Source organism: Heteronotia binoei, chromosome 10 (genome assembly GCF_032191835.1).
Source record: "Heteronotia binoei isolate CCM8104 ecotype False Entrance Well chromosome 10, APGP_CSIRO_Hbin_v1, whole genome shotgun sequence".
Classification (NCBI taxonomy): Eukaryota; Metazoa; Chordata; class Lepidosauria; order Squamata; family Gekkonidae; genus Heteronotia; species Heteronotia binoei.
The window spans coordinates 44485624-44506850 of record NC_083232.1 but is presented as its reverse complement, the minus strand read 5'-3'; the positions used below and the strand labels follow the sequence as shown (position 1 = coordinate 44506850).

Genomic DNA, 21227 nt, shown 5'->3' with positions numbered 1-21227 from the left:
AGAGTTATTTCAACAGGAAAAGTGGGATTAGAGAGAGATCAGCTTGTTTGAGCCCTTCTCTCTCTGGTTTCTCCCTCTGCTCACCCAGATGATGACAAACATCATGTGCAGACTCTACCTGTATATGTAAATGCACATGGATACATATTTTGTGTTCACATAAGTTATTAGTTTATTTTTTGACAAAGAGGCAACCATTTTGGTCCCTTGGTACTCTAAGTAAACAAAAACAGATACAGGATGCACAAGAGATCTCTTAACATTTTTATTAGCATGATGTAAACACTGAATGGAATTTAAGTGGGATGGAATGGAACACAGAAACTTGTATACAACTTGCAGGTATTACAATTAGGTGATAACTGTATATTAGGTATAGTAGGTGATACACATTTTAAATTGGTCACCATATCAGATACCATAGTTATTGAAAACTATAACATCACTACAACTGTAGCATTATCAAGCTTATCATCTGGTTCAGACAAACCTTGATTTAAGGTATCCAAGCCAGAGACTTGCTTTGCATCCAGGGTTTCCATTCCATCTCCTGAGACTTCTCCAACAGATGTTTGCCTTTCAAAAATGTTGTTGTTATTGTTAACTTGGCTCCCATTTTGCTTCAGTAGCCTGAATACCTCTGTTTCCAGTTCTCTGATCTATGAGTAAAACACTTCAATGTTAGGAGGAGTAAGAAAACGGGGGTTAAGAAGAAGAAGACCCTTCTTCCCACTCCCCTTCCCAGTGAATTTACAGAGTTACTATGGGCTTCCTAACACAATATGTGAAATCTGATACATATCTGCTCAAGATGTGTGGGCAGACACGTGGAACTTGCAGCATGACAAACACCCCATGGCCATTTTTTTTCTGTTGAAAGCAGTGCAGGGTGGAAGGGAAGGAAATCTGAAGCCCCTCCCACCACTACCCTATGCTCCACAGCTGATCCCCTCCATTTTTATGGTGAGTCCTGAAAACCTCCAACCTGACTCACATTTCACATATTGTGTAATAAGAATACAAATGCATGAAATTAATTATTACACTGAAACCCTCTTTTCTTACATCAAGGAACTTAAAATGTTATTATCTAGATTTGTGGAAAATCTCCCTTTAGGCATGGAGACTTTCATCTGTTTAGCTTTAATAAAAGTGCTGAGTCATGTGCCTGCTAACTGTACCATCTGTACAGTAATCACCAAGGGATGCTGCATGTAACCTCTTCCCCAATACAGAGATAATCTCTGTGCCGTATACAGTCTAAAATGATATTCGCTAAAACATAAAGAATTACAATAAACACTTTTTAAAAAGGAGGTTGGGGTTGCAGTGACCTTTTTGTGTCTGCAGAGCTACCTGAGGGACTGGGCAGAGGCCAAGGCCAGACTTTGGACAGTTTCTGCTGCTGTGGCTGCTAGGTCTGTCTAGGAGATGCTGTGAGCCCAGGGATCCCAAGTAGCTGCCAAGAGCAGCAGACATTAACTACCATGGTGGAAGAAGCTTATTTTAATATAAATCACACTTCTTAATATAAATCACACAGCTCCTCTTTATAGTTTGTTTAAAGTATTTATATTGTGTATCTAGCTACAGTTCAGAAATAAAGTCACATAACATCCAAAATTACTTACACGAGCTTGTAAACCTTGAACTTCCACAAAATGAGCTTTCTCCAAATCTTCTATCTTCTTTCTTTCAACTTCTTGCCGCTTGATAAACTCAAGTTCTCTTAAGGGAGGAGGAAAAACATTTCTGGTTAGAACAAAATTTTAATTTTTAAAACAGAGTTTAAAACAGGTTGCTCTTACACCAGACTATAATAATGAGTAGATAGTTTGCTGTGTTGATAGGAGAGCTTATACAAATCTGATAATAATGAATATGTGGCAGTAGGGAACAAGAAAATATGGAGTTTAATGTTAACAAACATATGTGGAAACGACACTGTAAAATAGATTCGTAGGAATAATCTTTTGCTTGTTTTATGAAAACCTGTAAACTGCCACAGCTGAAATGGTGAAACTAAATAAATGATATCAAAATGCATTATGGAGGTTATGTAGGTGCTTCACAGTTAACTTAGATGTGATAGCTGCTGATATGCTGGGTATTAAATCCTTCATTAAATCTTTCTTCATTCTACTGCTGCTAACTTTTTTTAAAGATACAGATTTTGGTATTTGGAGAGTTGTAAGTATACCTGCTTTAGAGAGTGTCAGAGGGTAACTGTGCTGATCTGCAGAAGAACAGCTAGATTCAAGTCCAGTAGCATCTTAGAGAACAGGATTTTGGGGGTATAAACATTTGACAGTGAAAGCTCCCACCATATCTGATGAAGGGAGCTTTCATTCTCAAAAGCTTATTCCCTAGAATTTTTGCTGGACTCTAAGGCAGGGGTGTCAAACTCATTTGTTAGGAAGGCTGGATCTGACATAAATAAGACCTTATCGGGCCAGGCCATTTGTGTCATAAAATGTAAAGCCTGTTAGCAGAGACATAAACTTTATAAAGAACACAGACAAACACAATTAAATATTTTTTAAAAAAATTTAAAAATAAAACATGTTTTAAACATTAGCATTTATTGGTCTTAAAGGTGGTTTCTTGGTATCTCTCCTATGCGATCCAGGAAACTGAGCAAAGGAAACTCTGGTTCTTTCCTTCCTTCCCCAGGAGACCAGGAAAGGGAGGAGCCTCAGCCAACAGAAGGAAGAGAGGCTTGGCACAGTAGCTCTTCTGTGTGATTGAGAGAGCCTGGCAAAGCAAGCTATCCCTCCCCCCCTTCCTTCCCAAGGGAGGAGCCTCAGCCAATGGGGAAAATAGAGGCTTTGCTCTGTAGCTCCTGTGCGATTGAGCAAGCCCGGCAAGGCAAGCTGTGATGCAGAAGGAAGCAAGAGAGAGGGAGAAGGAAGCAGATGATAGCCAGATGCTCAGGAGCCTGATAGGAGCCCTCTGGGGGCCTGATTCAGCCCCCAGGTCGCAAGTTTGACACCCCTGCTCTAAGGTGCTACTGGACTAAAATCTAGCCTTTCTGCTTTAGTGATTTGCTTTATACACCACCCTAAGCAAACATGCTAATACATACTGAAAGCTCTACTCACTGGTTCCATTCACTCTACTCCCAAAATCACTACATTTGCATCCCTCCCCTCTTCCAAGGTTGAAATGACTGTCCTCTATCACATAGAACACCTGAGCAAAATTCTTTATAAATAGCTCAGTAGTCTGATAGTAGAACAGTGAAAAATGGCATTTACATTACAGGCCTTTCCACCATATTTCAAAAGAGAAGACTCTGTATGATTTATATACTCAGTATTTCCCAACTGCTTGATAGCTGGGAATGCAGTTTTTCCTGGATAAAAACTGAACACACATTTCACTTCCATGCAGTGAAACATCCCTCCCCTCATCGGCTCCCACAACAATCAAGAGAAAGAGGTAGATCAATGCAGAACAGGATCTCCTTGCTCTGACAGGCATATAGTATTGGCTGTGTCTAATGTGGCGGCATCATTTTTCAAGAGTCACTTTCACACTTGAGCATTCCCTGGGATACAATGTACACAGGCTGCATTATCGAATACATGAAGAAGAGACTCACACTGCCATGAATGCACTTTGAGATCTATTTTAATGCATGCATGCCTCTAGCATAAAAGGGGATCCAAAACAGTCACTGGCCATTCCACTAGTTGCTTGAGATGGTCTGCCTTGTTCTCATGTGCTCAGCAGCCAGAAGTTTTCATTTCCAAAACCAAAAAAAGGGAGAGGTGATGAAGGAACAGGAGAGAGAGCAGGGAAGGGAAGCACTTCTTTGCCACTCAGTCGCAACCAATGCCTCCTATGACTTCTGAGAATTAAAGCATTCTACAACCAGCTGTCTAACAGGGACATAGCTCACAGCAATTGCCTTGTACCCCAGCAGAAAGACAGTGAAGAGAAGGCAGCAGTACACTGGGTGGGGTCACCACCCTGTGTCAAATACAAGATTGTGGAGTCTTCTCAGTTCCCGTATGTTAGGCTGTGCCTGATTAGGATCAGGTACACACGGAGAAGGAGCTTCCTTCCTGGCACCATTTCCCAACCTGAAAACCCAAAGGGAGTACTATTTGGGGGGAACCACATGTCCTCCCTGGACTATTTCAGGCCAGGAAAATGGTGCAGGGTGGAAGGTTGAAATAATGTGCTCCTTATACTGTTTCTAATTGGGCACCATACATAAAGGAATTGAGAAACTACATGATGTGATTGTGTTACATGTGATGCAACATTGGAATCCCATACCAAACCTGTATACTCTGTAATGTGTGAAGATGTATGAGCTGCATGCAACCTAACTGAAACCTCAAATCGTGAGCTGCTACTTACTTTTGCTGGAAGTCCTTAATCAGTTTCTTGGCTTTGTTGTATTTCTTCTCCAGGGCCTGGTACTGGCTCTGAGTCTCCTTCAGGTGTTCATTAACGGTGTGACACAGGGTTTGCGCCTCGATCCAGTAGCTCTCAAGTTTCATCATCCTGTCCTTATTCTCCTCAATGTTCTGCTGAAGCTGATTCTTTTCCAGCTCCCACCTCACTTTCTCATTCTCGGCAGCTTGTAGCTAGACGGAGCAATGAAGAGGCTTTTAAATTCAAAGCTGGCTAGAAATGCTATCAGTTCACATTATGATTGCTGTTATTAGGCATGCATTGCTAACATGTAGAGGATTGCAAGTTAGAGCACTAAAGCATCATTCCGTCCTCCCCAGTCTCCTTCCACAAAACTCCAGGGGTTTCCCAGCCTGGATCTGGCAAACCTACCCTCCCATTCACTGCCGTTAGCCAGAAGGGACCTGACAACCCTAATTCTTAGCCACAGTCCAAACCACTAGAAGTGATTTCAAGTGGTTACAAAAGTCCACCCACGTTCATTCTTACTAATCTGACAAGAATAAAAGGGTTAAGGTTTTTAAAGGAGGAAAAAATTGTATCGGGAAAAAAAATAAATTATGCGGCAGATTAATTTCTTTAGAAAAATACATATATTTAGGAAAAAAATATGCATTCTGCTTTGCATTTTTGGCTCCGAAACACTTGCACTTTAAAACTTTCTAAAAACGTTAAAAGGATTCAAGTAAGTAAAGGTCAAATGATTTAATTTTAAAACAGTATTATCAAAGAATAACAAAATGAGTGCCTCCTCAAGGTTCTAGGCTCGTAAGTATAATAAACACAACTGTATTTACTAAAGCAATACAGCAATATTTCTAAGAATCAGTTCTGAGTTAATTGTCTCATTCCTCCTGCCACTTTGTGGAAAAAAAGACACTAAAACCTCATGCTTCCCAGAACAAAGTCAGCAAGCTGCAATTTCTCCCAGATGGAAGAAACAAATGCTTTAGTATTTCCTTCCAAAGATGTTTGCAGTCTAATGACGTGCAAAAGGAGTAAAAATGTAATATGCAACTGCAGTTATTTCCTTGCAGTTTTAATCTCCCTGAACCCACTGAGGCTTGGATAAAACTGTCTGCACCAAAACAAGCTCACTGGAGCCATGTCACCTCTTCCTCAATGCGATTTCTCGATAAGACTTACTTTCCCCCCTGCCTCCTGTTGGATGTACAGCCTACATCAGCTGAAAATAAGAATACTGCCATTTAGTACCCAGCAACGGTTCTTACCTTTGTTTTCAGCTTCTGAATCTCAGCTTCAGTGACTGCATGTTTGATTTGCAACTGAAAATTGAAACCACAAAGCAAATTAAGTGAGCTGCAAGTGCAAAGGCTCTAATGTTTTTTGAAGAGACTTCTGTGCTGCCACCTGAATCCTGTAACACACAGCAGAAGGCCCACAGAAGTGCTGCAGTGCAGTAGACTGTAAATTAAAATATCTAGCTTGGAAAATGACTCAGTCTATGCAAGTTAATTAAAGAAAGCATTGCTGGCTGGCCACTCGGAATATCAGATCAGTATATATCCCATCTGCCCGGGCAACTCAAAATGTCTTGGAGGACAAGGAAGAAATACCCGTTGTTATAATCAGTGTGGAGACTAGCTTGGATGTGAATGTCCCACAGCGCACAAGTATTCTTAGAAAGCCTCACTGTGTAGATTTGGAAGGCTTGTCACAAAGGGCAGCTAACTCAGAGAAAAGGCGATTACAAGACTCTAATACCACAGAGGAGATGACATTCCCACCTGCTGCAACCAAAAACTCAACCTACGGTTAACCAACAGAGACAGATTTGAGGAAAACAGCTGCCTTACAAAAAAAAAACCACACACTAAAGAATCAACAACCCCAAACCAAGGCTCCGTAACTTAAGGCTCAGTTCAGACAAAATGTGAAATTCAGACAATCACTCAAATTCTGGTCCACTTTGACCCATGCTGGTTTAATCATGAAATGTACAAGAACTAGCACCAGGATTCAGGTGGGCAGTCATGCTGGTCTGAAGCAATACAACACAGTATCCTGGTTTGATGGACCCCAACTAAATTATAATTAGCAGAGCAGCCCATATTCATATGACCGCACTAACCAAGGTTAGTTTAATGAATGCATAGTTTTACACAATGTCTGAACCAAGACTTATTGTCCAATCTAAGATTTTAAACCAAACAAAGCCTGCCTCTAAATTGTGACATTTCAAGATGTCATTCACACAAAGGCTGTGATCACATACACTAAAACAATGCACTTTCAATGCAATTTCCAACTGGATTTTACTGTGTGAACTTGTAAAATTCAGTTGGAAAGTACAATGAAAGTAAATTGCAAGTGCATTATTCAGTGTGTATGATCACAGCCAGGAAACAGAATGGTGGTTTTATGAAACCTATACCACTACAGTCTTGCCTCTATACTTCTGATCAACCGTGGTACAAGAACAGATCCTGCACATGTGGTGATTGCAAACATATGACACCAAGTTGCAGATCTCCATTCCACCATGCTAGTGCAAACAGTCCAAGCAGACAGTCTGCAGCAGCGTGGTGAACAGGATGAAACTATGTGGAAAACTGTGGCACACAATTTCTATCCTCCCTCCAAATGTACCTGAAAAACAACTTTATATTCAGGTGAACCTCATTTAGTATGTTCTGCAAATAATGTAACAATAATCATATTCCCCAAATAGTTTTGTAATTTACATTCTGGCTCAGGAACAGACAGTGTTTTACTGTGTTCAGACAGGCTTTCCTATTACAAATATAGGAAGCAAACAAGGACCACTTGAGCCAAAAACAACACACAATAGACCCCCTCCTCCCCCGACTACAAGCTTCAGCAAGACAGTCTGGCTGCATATCAGAAAGAATCCTCTGACGATGAAAAGGCTTTTTAAAAAATCATGAAGTTGTTTTGCAACATAATACATGTGTGTGCGTTTGTCTATGGTGCTAAATGAATTCAGGTAAAAGACAGTACTCAATCAAATAAATTTTCAGAAGACCTCAAGATCCCTTTGCAGACCTGCTGTGCCAGTCAAGCCATTCTGCTGTTATAGCCATAATGCTCAGTAGAGGGGCCAAAGGGATTCTAAGTCCCTTTGATTTGATTTTCAGTGGCAAAGGAAAAAGAAATGACTTTTCTACTGGCTTCAGGGCCAGTTCAAGAATAGTGGGGAACAGATCAGTCAGAAGGCAATAATAAATGCAATCGAGCAAAGGAAAAAAAGATGAATATGGAATAGCCAGCATCATATTGGACTGTCTGATGAGCAAAGGAAAAAAAGATGAATATGGAATAGCCAGCATCATATTGGACTGTCTGATGAGCAACACACCCTCCCTGGCCACTTATGGCACCTGCTCCCAAGCATCAGGGGTGGGGTGGGGGGTAGAATGTGAAGAAACCGCATCTTAGATATTACCAGACAGGCTTGATAGCAAACAGCCCCTTGAGAGCTGTAGTTAATCATTTATTTATTTATATCCAGCAAGTTCCCTTTACAGAATGGGAATTCGAACCTGGGTTTCCCAGAGCTTAGGCCAAAATTCTAACCACTTTCACCACTTTATCTTGCCAGGCAACAGTTGGGTTCTCAAGATTCTGGAGTTCCCAGAGTTTGATTCAACTGCCTTAAAAAAGGGGAGGGAGGGAGGGGACATCTTTCCACCTAATCTCTACAGTCCGTATGGGAACAATTGCCATTGGCAAACTACTACTATTTTGGGGCAGACATAACTAGTAAAATCCTGATACGGAAGACTGGAGGGTGTTGTTGACACATACACTCATCTTTTGTACATACAGCAAAGCAGGTTTGTGAGTATGTTTACCACAGATGAAAATGAATATTGGGAGTGCAGAAGGGATTGTTTTTTGTAAGTGTGTCTTCTGTGAAGTGACACTCACTATTAATTCATATATCTGCCTCCCCCGTTTACACACAGTCAGCCCCACAGCCAGGAATTTTTTCCGGGGTGTGTGTGCTGGAGCAGGCACTGCTAATTAAATTAAATTATTTTAATCTAATCCTCCCACCCCCACACACACACCAGTCTTCCCCATTTTGAAGCTTCTTAACCTGGGCTTGCCCATCCCTGGGTCATAAGGCACCTCTAGGCCCGGTATGCATGTGCTTCTGCAGCATGAGGGGCAGAGAGAAGCTGGGTGCACAGCCCTGCCATGGCCTGCCCAGCTGACTTGCACTGGATGCCGCACTCACCCTTCTCTCCCCCTGTGGATGCTGCTGGCACTGGGGACCTGACCTGGGGATGGATGGCTTGAGTGCTGCACAGGGCTCTGACCCTGAGGTGAGAGGCTAGGCACTGTGGGAAGGCAAACCTCGGGCGGGGGGGCGGGATGCAGGAAGAGAGAGGGTGGTGTGTTTGCAGAGCTGCCGGGGCTAGCTGGGTGCCTGAGGGGATGCAGCACTGAGGTGCAGCAAATATGATAAGGGGTGCCGTACTGTATGCCCAACCGCTGGCTATGGCCCTGAGTGAAAGGGGATTTTTACACAAGAAGAAATATGTTACGAGTTAAGTGGTCTGGGGATTGCCAGAGCCCCCCTCCCCATTTCACCTTGCTGTGTTTCAGGCTCTTTTTCTCAGCTAGGCTTCCTTCCAGTACCAAAGCTCAGCTGCAGAGAGGTGCTTCACACCACGAAGCACAGCAAGGTAAGGCAGCGATGGAGAAGATACAGTTCCCCCCGCCCACAATTTCATGTGAAAAATCGACCCCTGAACTCCTTGCTTTGTAAGTGAACAAGGCACATGTGTGAGTGAATACACATGGCTGCTCCACCACGTTTAGCTCGGTCCCAACATAAAGGAGATGCAGTAGTTATTCCAGACAAATCTTCCATATGACTTCATTGAGGAACTAACAGCACCTTCCAATCATGACCTATTTTGGAATCTAAAGCCATCTGGCCCAAACGAATGACATGCTTTCTCCCCGCTCCTCAACAATTATTTTCTTAAGAAGATATGATCAAGTACACTGTACTGCAATATTCACTTGAGGAGATATCGTTTTTAGGGTATAAAATAAAGGCCAAGATATTTAATCTGAATTTAGAAGTGGAGATTATATACACAGACACTTTAAATGCATTATTTGCATCCTTGGATTCTGTGGTAAAAGCATAGCTAAATAATCGTTAGCCAACTTAACAGGAAAGAGAAGCGGGATAAAATTACAGTGGATCCTTTGTCACCAAGCTCTTAACCACTTACTCACAAGCAGGGCTTTTTCTGAGCAGGAATGCAGTTCCAGCTGGTTTGGTGTCAAGGAGTGAGGCCCAATATGCAAATGAGTTTCTACTGCGTTTTTTCTATTAAAAAAGCCCTGTGTGAAACATTGGTCAGAGTGTGGCCCAATATGCAAATGAGTTCCTGCTGGGCCTTTTCTACAAAAAAACCCCTACTCACAAGTAGTTCCACTGAAATCAACACAGTCACCTTGCAAAGTGGTTTTGAAAAAAAGCATTTGCTTTAATAAATAGCATTAGAAGGTTTGAGGATCTCCGTCAAACTGCACCATGACCTGTTCCTGCAACAAATGTTTAAAAGACCTGGCAAAATTTGTCTCACTTAGCTCATGCTATTTGCATACATTGATTTTACAAGCCAGTGGGAAATCAATTCAGATCATTCAGAGACAGAAGCCCAGATCACTGAACAAATGATGTCAATCGATACCGTCTGAATATCAGTGCCAAGCTCTCCAGGCTCACCTCTTTGAATTTGTGAGCCAATTTGCTGGTGTCCAGTTCTGTTGGGGAAAACATGTCATCGTTTTCGGGAAGCTCAAATACTTCAATGGCCATATCGCCTCCTGGAAGGATGGGTCCCATATCATCGTCATCTTCATCTGTCGCGTATTCCCCTGTCTTAGTAGCAGAGAATTAAAGCACTTACGGCATCCTCTCTCATTTGTGACAGATGTGGTATTACTGCATTACAATTTACAAAACCAATCTATACTGCAAATAAGATGAGTAAACTAAAGAAAGAGAGAGAAGCAGGTAACAAGGGGTAGAATCTTTTAGAGAAATATGCCAAGTAAGTGCAATTTCTGAATCCTATAAGTACATCAGAAGATGAACAAGCTTAGAAAACAAGATTTTTAATAAAGACAGGTTTTTTCATTACTTATGACATTTTGTGATAAGTGCACTTCATACTTCCTCCAAGTTTCTAATTTCTCTTCAAAGCAACCATATTAGGCAGAGGACCAATTCATGCACTGCCCTTTCAAATAATGGATCATGTATAGAAACTTCCCTGTACTTGTTAACAGCCACTGGATTGGACCCTAGGGGGACTTCTTTTGTCCTTCACTTTGGCTTGCAACCCTAGTTAGTAAAGTGCACAACTTCCTCTTTTCTTGCTGAAGAGACAAGGAACTTACTGCCCTGCTCTTGTATATGCTGACGTTTCCTCTCCTCCTCAGTGGAGCTGCCCCAGAACAGTCTGCATTTTAAAAAGCAGTCTTCTAGCCTTAAGTGAGGGATCAGATGACTTGCAGATTCTTCTCAACATCTGCAAGTGCAGTGCCCAATTTTGATTGAGATGATAACATGCACAGAGAAGGAGCTTCAGCCACCCACACATCTCATTTTCCCAATATGAAACGATCTGGGAGGGACACTGTTTGGCCAACTGGAGAAACTCCCATATTCCCTAGGACATATGTAGGTTTCCCTATGGGCCAAAGTATACTCACCAGACTATTTCACATTAAAAATATGGTAGGGGAGCGGGAATAGTGAAGCCCTTTCTTCATGCATACCACAGCCTCAATCAAAACTGGCCATTATACAAGCAGGTATTGAGGGGGAATCCACAGCTCACGTCTGACTTCTACATAAGTTGGAGACCCTAGACCCAGCATTTGTACTCTGTAATGTCTGAATCAGTCACTGTTGGAGGAGAGTGGGAACTCAAAAATTGCTCTCCTCCCCAATTACTAAGTTATTCTTGTTTGTCCACACTAGTGTCCCTTTAATGTATCCGTTTAGTCAAGGTCTAGCCTAACTTACACAAGTGGAGACCCTATTTATGACACTTCCATGTCACAAGAACACGAAGAGAAGACCCAATGAAGAGTTGGGTCCTCTCTCATCTTCAAAGTGGGTCCTCTCTCATCTTCAAAGTGGATTCTACCTCTTGTTAAAACCCACAGAGGTTACTACAAAAATCAGTTCAGGAATTTCAGTATAATGAAGCTAGAATGTCTACAGCTATCTGTAATTTCTACTGGGTTAGCAAAAGCAAAGCAATACATAGTTTCACTGAAAGACTCAAATAAAGTCCCAACCAGGCATCAGAGGATATATAGCTGCCACTAGCCTTCTCCGATAACATCTAATAAAATGTATAATGTGATCCGCCCTGAGCCACTTTGGCGGGGAGGGCGGGATACAAATAAAATGTGACTGACTGACAGATCCTTACTTCCGGGGAATCCCTATCCATAGTCCAATTCACTCAGTTCCCTTTGCAGGGGGATGAGGAAATAGTAAATAATATTATATCATATCACATGGTTTCCTATATAAGATGATTCAAAATTGATGTATGGTAGGTACATGAGTTGGTAGTAGCCATTTGTTTCTGCTCACAACAATTAAAATACATTTCCCAGCATCTAACTTGCTTCAATGAAACTGTGTAAATATTTCCAGGATTCCCTCAAGCAATTTTCCACCTTCTAGGTTAAACAAATGCCGTTAACTCCAACCCAAATAATCTCAGACAAACGCAGGAAATATCTCAACATGGGATCATCTTTTGCCTTTCTGAGGGACTGCAACATTAGTAGCAGTTAAGAAATTAGGCTGACTTAAAAAGCCATTTATTACATTGTATGAAGTATATAGTATAGCAGGTGACAAATCAGAGACAAATTATTTTCTTCACAAACCTTTTTAAGGTAACAGTTGTTATTTTTACTGTAGTTGTCTAAGATTCCATGAAATTCTCTCTCAGTACTCTAAAAGATTTGACAACAAACATTAAATAATAGTTCTTCTGTGCAATAATATTATGGTCAATAATGTCATGTATTCTGCTTATCCTTTACAATAATCCAGTGAATAATTACACACAGGGCTTTTTTTGTAGCAGGAACTTCTTTGCATGTTAGGCTACACCCCCCTGATGTAGCCAATCCTCCAAGAGCTTACAGGGCTCTTAATACAAGGCCTACTGTAAACTCTTGGAGGAGTGGCTACATCAGGGGAGTGTAGCCTAGTATGCAAAGGAGTTCCTGCTACAAAAAAAGCCCACACAAACCAAAGACCCAAAGACTGCTGCTAGGTTTCTTGGGGCTAGAGGGTAAGTAGAGATTTAGGATTTCACATTTAGGAACAATGTATGGATCCCACACAGCAGCTAAGTAATAGTCATGTCATATCAGATGGGTTGCAAAATTGTAATTTTATCAAGATCCAGTTGCCACACATATGCCCAGAAATAGCAGAACAGTTGTTGGACTTGACCAAAAAGATCATGGAGGATACTTCAGCACACCAGAAAAAGAGCTGGTATAGCTTCTCAGTTAAACATGATAAAAGGGAGCTTAAAGACCCAGCCTTGGGGAGGGGCAAGAAACAAAGATGCAGCACAATTATATGGCTTGTGTAGATCAGAGGCCTCTAACCTGTATCAACAGATGTTATTTGTAGAGGCCTAGGCACAGAAGTGTTTGAGAATCACAAAATATCCATCTTCACTGAAGTGAAGATATGGTTCAAAGATGGGGTATATTGGTTGATGGCCAAAAGAGATGGTTCCCTCACTGCTGATTTCAGGAGACTTTAAAGTTAAAGTTGCTTTCTTTCTACCTCTCCTTTCCCCAATCTATTTGCTTTCTTTCCATTTTTCCTCCTTCCTCCCAGTCTTGTGGCTCACAAACATCTGACATTCATTTCTGGCAGCTCTCAAACATCTGAAGTTTATTCTCTGTGGCTCTTATGTTAATCAAGTTTGGCCACCACTGTTATATACTTTAATAAGATACTCGAGTATAGATACATTCTGCATGTTGTTTGAAGTTATAAGGCGTTAGCCAAGAATGTGCATCCTTATGAAGTGGGGCAGCTAGCTATTGCTAGGAGATATTAAAAACATAAATATGGGAAGCTGAGAAGGGGCTCCTTGCTTGTGACCTGCTTATCTTTGGGTAAGATACTTTTATTGGCTCAAGTAATTGTTCACTTTTCGTTATCTATGTAGCCGTAATGAACGGTGGTATCATTTTTTGTTGTGTAACAATGTCAAAATACAATATAGTTATGTTTAAATAAAATATTAAAATAATTTTCATTTTAAAGATTAAAATAGTTTTCATAAAAGATTAAAATGGAAGCAAAGATTCTCTAATCGTATCACTTGTGCACTAGACTCACCACAAACCAAAAATGTTGAGGTATACCTCTGGCCAGGAATTAAATGAACTGATACCGGGAAACTAACTAGATGCCTGGGGCTTTGTACATGTATGCCTATATCTGAATCAGGCCTGGTCAGAACATAATGGGCCAGAATCTATTCAGCACAGTACCCCAGTTTGAATTAGACCAGTAAGTCAAATTTATACAATGGTAGTTGATTCAATGGACAATCCTGTTAAATCATTGTGAGTTTTAAGGAAATAAGAAATAAAGAAACCAATATGCAGGGCAATGACTGAAATGTACATTCTGAAAAATGAAGTGGTAGGCAAACAGGATTTGAGTACATGAGTTTTAGTAAGGACTGCATGCTAATCTGTATTCATGTAGATGTGAAAGAGCATAAGACCTCAGTATAGAATTTGTCATTTAATATGATGTTAATATGATGTTAATTGGCAGGTTCTATACTGAGGTCTATATATAATATGTATTGTACCATATGTGTGTGTAGGAGTTGCAAAATATGTATCATAGTTATAACCATCTCCTTTCCACACTTTTAAAACTAATTACAGGAAGATAAAAATAATCCTCTTCCTGAAGAGAAAATAATGCCTCTGTGTATTAACAAATCCCACTCTTAATAGAGGCAACAAGATCTTAAACAAGAAACACAAACATTACAGCAGACGATCACTCACCATGACCAATTTCTTTAACTGCATACTAGATTTATTTTAATGTACTAGTTATAAGGTAATGTACTGGTTGTAAGTTTTTATTCCTGTTGAGTATACAAATATTGTTTTTCTCTCTCTTTGTCTAGACCAGAAGCAAGAAACGTCTTTAGTATTGAGGCACAACTGCGCGTTAGTTGCAGGTTTTGAGAGCTAAAGATAATGTGCCAATTTCAGTTGCATGGGATTTACATAATTTGCATATAATTTACATGAACACAGAAAGTGGCAAGCTACATAGCCAAAGAGATGCCACCTGAAGGTCAGTTCAGCCAATACTTTTTCCTTGCGAATACATCAGTTATGACATTGGAATGAAACCTCAGACTCGCACATATCTTATCCTGTTACTCTTTTGCTTTCCTTATTATCTTCTGGAAGATGATATCAAGATAACCAAGAATTCTTCCTATTTTCTCTATCTGCATTTAATATCACTTAGACCACTGGATGTAAACAGTAACCTGTGACAATAAAGAGATCATAGAACTGCCTAGTTATCTACTGTATCAATGATACTGTATTATTATACAGTATTATTGCTATTATAGCACCTTTATGTTTTTACTGTTTCATCATGGTTTAGGTTTTTATATTGCCATTGACCGTGAGCCTGCTTTGATGGGGAAGGCAGGATACAAATCTAATAAAATAAAATCTATAGCAAGGGGAATGAGATAGGAATCATGAAAGCCCTGGCCTGTTTCCACTATCAACCTAGGCAGAACCTTAGAGACAAACTACTGTCTCAACTTGGTTGGAAATTATTTTCCTCCAGTGTGAAATTCTTAGGCAGCCCTTGAAAAATCATGTATGAATCTAAAACAGTCAAATCTTTGACACAGGAAACAAATCACTTATTAATTTGACCTTGTTAATTTGATGAAGAAAATATATATATGAATGTGTTATACACAGTGGCAGCCAACATAATATAAACAGGATTTAGGAACTAAGAAACTCTCTGGCATGGTAAATACAAATAGCTGTTGCATCAACTACATTCACAACAAATATTAACCATGCAAAACTTGCAAGGTAATCATCTTGTAGTTTCTATACCAAATGAAGGAAGGCTAACATGTGATTCAGCCACTAAAATCATAAAAGTTGGGACTCCCTCATTTCTTATTCTTTAGCCATTTTGGTGACCATTTTCCAAACCTGTGAGGACTGGAAAATTTTTAAAATCCAAGTAGAGTTCATAGGATTGCTAATAAGGATCGAAGAATAGTCCAAGAATGTTTTAAGGACTACACACATTAGGAACAATATGTATGCCTAGTTGTTATTTAGGAGAGCAGTTATTCTGTGTAACTCCAGGGTACAAATCTCCCCCCCCCACCCAAATCTTGCATATTTCAAATACATTTTTTATGTGCACAGCAGGGCTGTGATAATATTCACATATGAAGAGGATATGTTTCAATTGCAAAAACAACTGTTTCCCACTGTGATTAGACAAAACATCACAGAGAGTGAAATGCAAATAGACATGGAAAGGGAACTTCATGAAGTTACAGCAGAAGGAATGCTAACACAACACGTTACCTCATCATCATCTGCGTCATATTGTGCATAATGTTGTTCCAAGAGTTCTCGCTGGCGGCGCTCTTGTTCCAGTGTCTGGCTAATCAACTGAGCCACCTCACTAACTTGTCCTGGCTTTTCTCGGCCAATTATAAATCTGAGAAGAACAGCAGCAAACACGAATCATTTCCTATCTTCTCCTACTTAATGCTAAATGCCAACATATTTCATTAAAGAAGTATACAGTCATATTAGAACTGCTGCATACTAGACACAAGCTAACTTAGTCATGATTGGAAGTTGTTATTATTGCCCTTGTTGGAGTTCTTTCATGAACCAGTACTATGATGCAACACAAACACTACAACCCTGTATGAAGCTATGTTTGCAAAAATTAGAAGCTAGTTAGATTTTCTAAGGGCCATTCTGAGAGACGGTGAGCTGGTGATGTGAGTGACAGGAGGGATTCTCCTCCTATTAGCATGTTTCATTCCCCAAGTGAGAGCACAACCAAAACTTTTGAGCCTGCACAATATTTTGTGTAGTTTTGGTTGGCCCTGACTGGCCCTAATAAAACACATTACATGGAATTTGTTTCTTGTCCTAGGGCTTGATGGCCCTTCTGGGGCTTATGACTGAAGTACTAAATTTGCATTGGTTATTGCCCAGCAAACCTGGGTCATTACTTATAGTCACGGATGTGATACATTTTGGAGGGGCAAACAAAAGAGCCTCAATTAATGTCCTGGAGAATTCAGGCCACCGGGCAACTTGGAGGAGGAGGAGATTGGATTTATACCCTGCCCTTCACTCAGGGTAGCTCAAGTTATGTTCCTCTCCCCACAACAAACACCCTGAGAGGTAGATAGGGCTGAGAGAGCTCTGAGAGCTGTGACAGACCCAAGGTCACTCAGCTGACAGAACATGGAGTGGGGAATCAAACCCGGTTCTTCCAGATTAGAGTACGCCTGTCTTAACCACTATACCACACTGGCTCTCGCATAGGGGGACTTCCAGCTCTAAGAACAATACCTTGTTTTATTATCAAACTGTCTACATGTTCTTCAGACCTCTGACATCTGAAGACCAAAGGATCTTGGGGTGCAAGCAACATGGGTCTCATTGAGGGGGGTGCTCAAGGATACCCTTACAGGCAACATCTGTAGACAGAGAACAAACCAATACTAACTGTGGAAAGGCTCTGTTCTGAAGCCAACATAGCTCAAACACATTTCATACAAGCAGCTTGCTTCTGTTGATGGACACTGCATGCAGGAGGGGCAAACGAAAGAGCCTTGATTAATGTCCTCCTGGAGAATTCAGGCCATCACACATTATACTGCCACAATCATATGATCATATATGCTGGTTCTTAATGGATCTAGTCACAAGCAATGACATCTGGAGTCGGTCTGAATGCACAAACTAGGTTTCTATCTTTAACTCAGGGGGAAGGCAGTGGTTCTCAATGTGGAAACCAGTTTCCCTTCTGCTGGTGCGGCATAAGACCCCATATTTTCCAGCATATTTTAAATACTTTAAAACAGCTTATATTGCCATGATATGTTTCTTTAGTCCTATGGATGGGGACTATGAATTTTAAAAGAGCAAAATATTTAATTACATATTTAACTTCATCCCATTTCTGATTACATAGACAGAAGTCAGCATAAAAAGGGGGCATACTATTTTGACTCATTACCTGAACAATTAACCACCAAAACATGATATTTCAATAAACTAGCTAATTATATACTTCCCATAACTGTTTCCATAGAACTAGGCATGTACTTTAGCATCAGCCAGAGATCATTAAAGAGCTATACAGAATGATTACATAGAAAGTATAATAAAAACTGTAGAGTCACATTGTAAAAATGAAAGGATGATAAGCAAAGTGCCTCAGTAAGTTTGCTTATGCTAGCCCAACTGAAAGGAACATAAGATATGCAAGATCACTTTCTGGTAGATCATGTGTGCCTTTTGGTCATGGTGTCCTAAGATGTGACATAATTACTAGAATTATGTAGTGGTTAGAATGTTGACCTCATATCTGTGAGAGCCAAGGTTGAACCCGCACTTTGCCATGGAAGCTAATTGGGTGACCTTGGGCTCTTCTCTCTTAGCTTAACCTTCCACACAGAATTATTATTGTGAGAATAAAATGGGTGCAGGGTATGATGTTGTAAATGGATCTGGAGAGAAAAATGGGGTACAAATATTAATTGCTACAAAAAATTCTGTGTGGGAAATGTAAATAAAGCAAATTAAAAGCATTATATCAAATCAGCAGTGGAAATATAAGCATTAAAAGTGGAAATATAATAATATATCTGAAGTCCGTCTGTTCAGCTCTGGCAATGGTATTAAAATGGCCACAATCTTTGTTCAGTAAATTTGCTATGATTGTGTTATAACTGGTTGCATAACAATCATTCACAGCTCAGATTAAAGATAATTTTATGCTCTGTTTATATAAGAAATGTGAATTGGTCTAACAGCAGGGCTTTTTTTTGTAACAGGAACTCCTTTGCATATTAGGCCATACACCCATGATGTAGCCAATCGTCCAAGAGTTTGCAGGGCTCTTCTTACAGGGCCTACTGTAAGCTCTTGGAAGATTGGCTACATCAAGGGTGTGTGGCCTAATATGCAAAGGAGTTCCTGCTACAAAAAAGCCCTGTCTAACAGTAAGTTAAGGTAGCATCTGCATGTACAACTATATAGGTGTAATCCAGGGAACGAAAGAATTCTGAACTGGTTATCGGCTTGGCAACAAGAGTACCACTAATAAACATTTTACTGAAGAAAACAAAAGGACTGCTTCAGGGAATAGAAGATCCAGTGGTAATCAAGTTGTTCAAATAAGAATATGCAGAATTCAATGGTTGCAAATAGGCAGCCAACAAAGGTCAGTCAAAAGGAGAGGAGATTTAAGTCACTTCTGGGAAATAACATTAAACACAAATCAGGAAACATGACAAGTCTTATTACCTTAAAATAATAACAAAAACTATACTTGTGAATGCTGGTTCAATATATACATAGCGAGGGTATCTACTTAATGATTAATAACCATTTAAATACTGTCAGTTGATAACACTTGGAGCCACTACAAATACATGGAGAATGGGAGAATATAGACACTTTTTACATTGTCAATTTGAGTGACTTCCATTTCAGAATGTTTTTTAGAAATATTTGAACACAGTTAAAAGAAATAAAAGCCAGTTTAGCAAACCAAAACAGCATTTATTGTATTTGAACATCATCTATTTGCAATAATATCAAAGCAGAAGAATACCAGGCAAAAGAATACCCAAGAGATATAATACAAGGTGAATGAGGGGGGTCCTGGTGTCCAACTCTGCAAAATGTGCAAAGTATACACTATGGCCTCACCATAGGAGTCCATAAATCAATTTCAGATAGCAAGAGGAGAAATAACCCTAATACCTGAGGAGAAGAAGAGGAAGTTGTCTCTGCCTGCATAACTCATGTAGAAGTTACCTATAAATGAAAGCTGAGAAACTGTCCCACAGTACTCATGAAAGGTGAACACATTTCTTATCAATAACTATTGTTATTATTATAGTGAGTATCAAGGAAAGCTGCAGTTAATGATATCTCTGGTAGTAAGTTGCACTACTAATGAATAAATGCATACTATTGCCTGTCATACAGCTTCGAATTACAGGTCAGAAGTCTGTCCACTTTCCACAGTATATATTGATTATGAAAAGCTGACTTCTAAACTCAAGTTTAGTCCACAACTACCAGCAGTATTAAGCCAATATCACTAGCTGACAAGCTGCATAGTGTTAATATACGTTTCAAAATGCTTAAATCCGATGGTAATATATTTGCATTTCTTATGAAACAACATATTTTACATGAAAATGTATCCACAAGTTTTTTCAGGGCTTCAAGCATGCCCATCATTTTCTGAGTTTTAAAATGTCACTGGCCACATACTATCAAGGAATCCTTTAAAAGTGGTGTGAGAAGGCTGGCAGGATTTCAAAAATTCAGCTCCACAGGCCTTTCCCACCTTGTTCTAAATTTAAGTTAGTTTCTTTCCAGTTGTAATACAATACTAGATCCCTGAGCTGGCAGAGAGCCTACAGTTAAATGGTAGCACTGTATATATTCTGAAATTTAATTAATCCCTTCAGAAAAAAAGTGTCAGGGTGTGAGATTTGTACTGGGTAACAGTAAATCAGAAAGTTAAGAAAAATGTTTCAACAGGCCATGATATTTACATAAGGAGAACCATCACTGGTTGCTATAGTATTCTCACTAAAGAGAGGTATGCAATTATTTTTATCTTCCTCAAAGTGCCAAATGCCATTGCAATGGAAACCATTCCAAGTTAGACAGGCTAAACATTTTAGGTTCTTTTTACTGATCTGTACTAATGGGCAAAATGCTGAAAGGATATATTTCACGTGGATGATTTGCCACAGTTTTCTATGCCAAAATTAGAGTAGTTCAAAAGGTAGAAGCCACATTTTTGTGTTCACAGTTTCTTCACTGTGTCAGCTAAAGACAGTGGAGCCGCAGTATATCCGGAAGCTACATCGAAAAATCTATTCTAGGTCACTGACTTCCATTGTCACGACCATTAAACAAAATGCTCATGAAGTTTCTGGCAGGAAACCCAGTCACTGAACAGGAGTGCCCTGTAAGCTTTCCAAAGTGATATTGAGCGAATTTTTCTAGAAAAATCAAATAAACCACTGCAATTTAACTTCTTTCAAAACATCTATGCAATTTATCAAGTACAATTTATAGTACATGGATTAAAGTGCCTTTGATCTATGGCTATTTGGTGGGGGGTGGGGGGAGAGAGAGACAAAAAAGTATCCTTGAGGAAGAAATACCAATGACACGATGCATGTGTTTCAAGTTTCAAGTTTATTTCGATTTATATCCTGCCCTTCCCACCGAAGTGGACCGAATGTGTCCACTAATGTGTAATGTTTAGAATGAAAACTGATGATATTAATGAAAACAAATTACCTAAAATTCAAGATATGTTATATCTTATGCATTAATTAAATAAAAAGGTAAAGGTGCAAGCACCAGTCATTTCAGACTCTGGGGTGACGTCACATCACGACATCTTC

The 21227-nt window shown here is 39.9% G+C and overlaps 1 protein-coding gene across 10 annotated transcripts in view; it reads right to left on the bottom strand.

Annotated features, from left to right (window-relative positions):
• The window catches only part of PPP1R9A (protein phosphatase 1 regulatory subunit 9A), a 217348-nt gene that overhangs the window by 35833 nt on the left and 160288 nt on the right, over positions 1-21227 (bottom strand). For 5 of the 10 annotated variants that reach the window (XM_060248520.1, XM_060248521.1, XM_060248523.1 and 2 more), the window contains exons 6-12: positions 16120-16255; positions 12358-12426; positions 10166-10321; positions 5661-5714; positions 4372-4601; positions 1632-1728; positions 491-659 (exon numbers count right to left, since the gene is read on the bottom strand). In XM_060248520.1, coding sequence (XP_060104503.1) covers positions 491-659; positions 1632-1728; positions 4372-4601; positions 5661-5714; positions 10166-10321; positions 12358-12426; positions 16120-16255 — 911 coding nt within the window. The remainder of the gene's footprint in view (positions 1-490; positions 660-1631; positions 1729-4371; positions 4602-5660; positions 5715-10165; positions 10322-12357; positions 12427-16119; positions 16256-21227) is intronic. The other 5 variants (XM_060248524.1, XM_060248525.1, XM_060248530.1 and 2 more) reach the window with 1 other exon arrangement.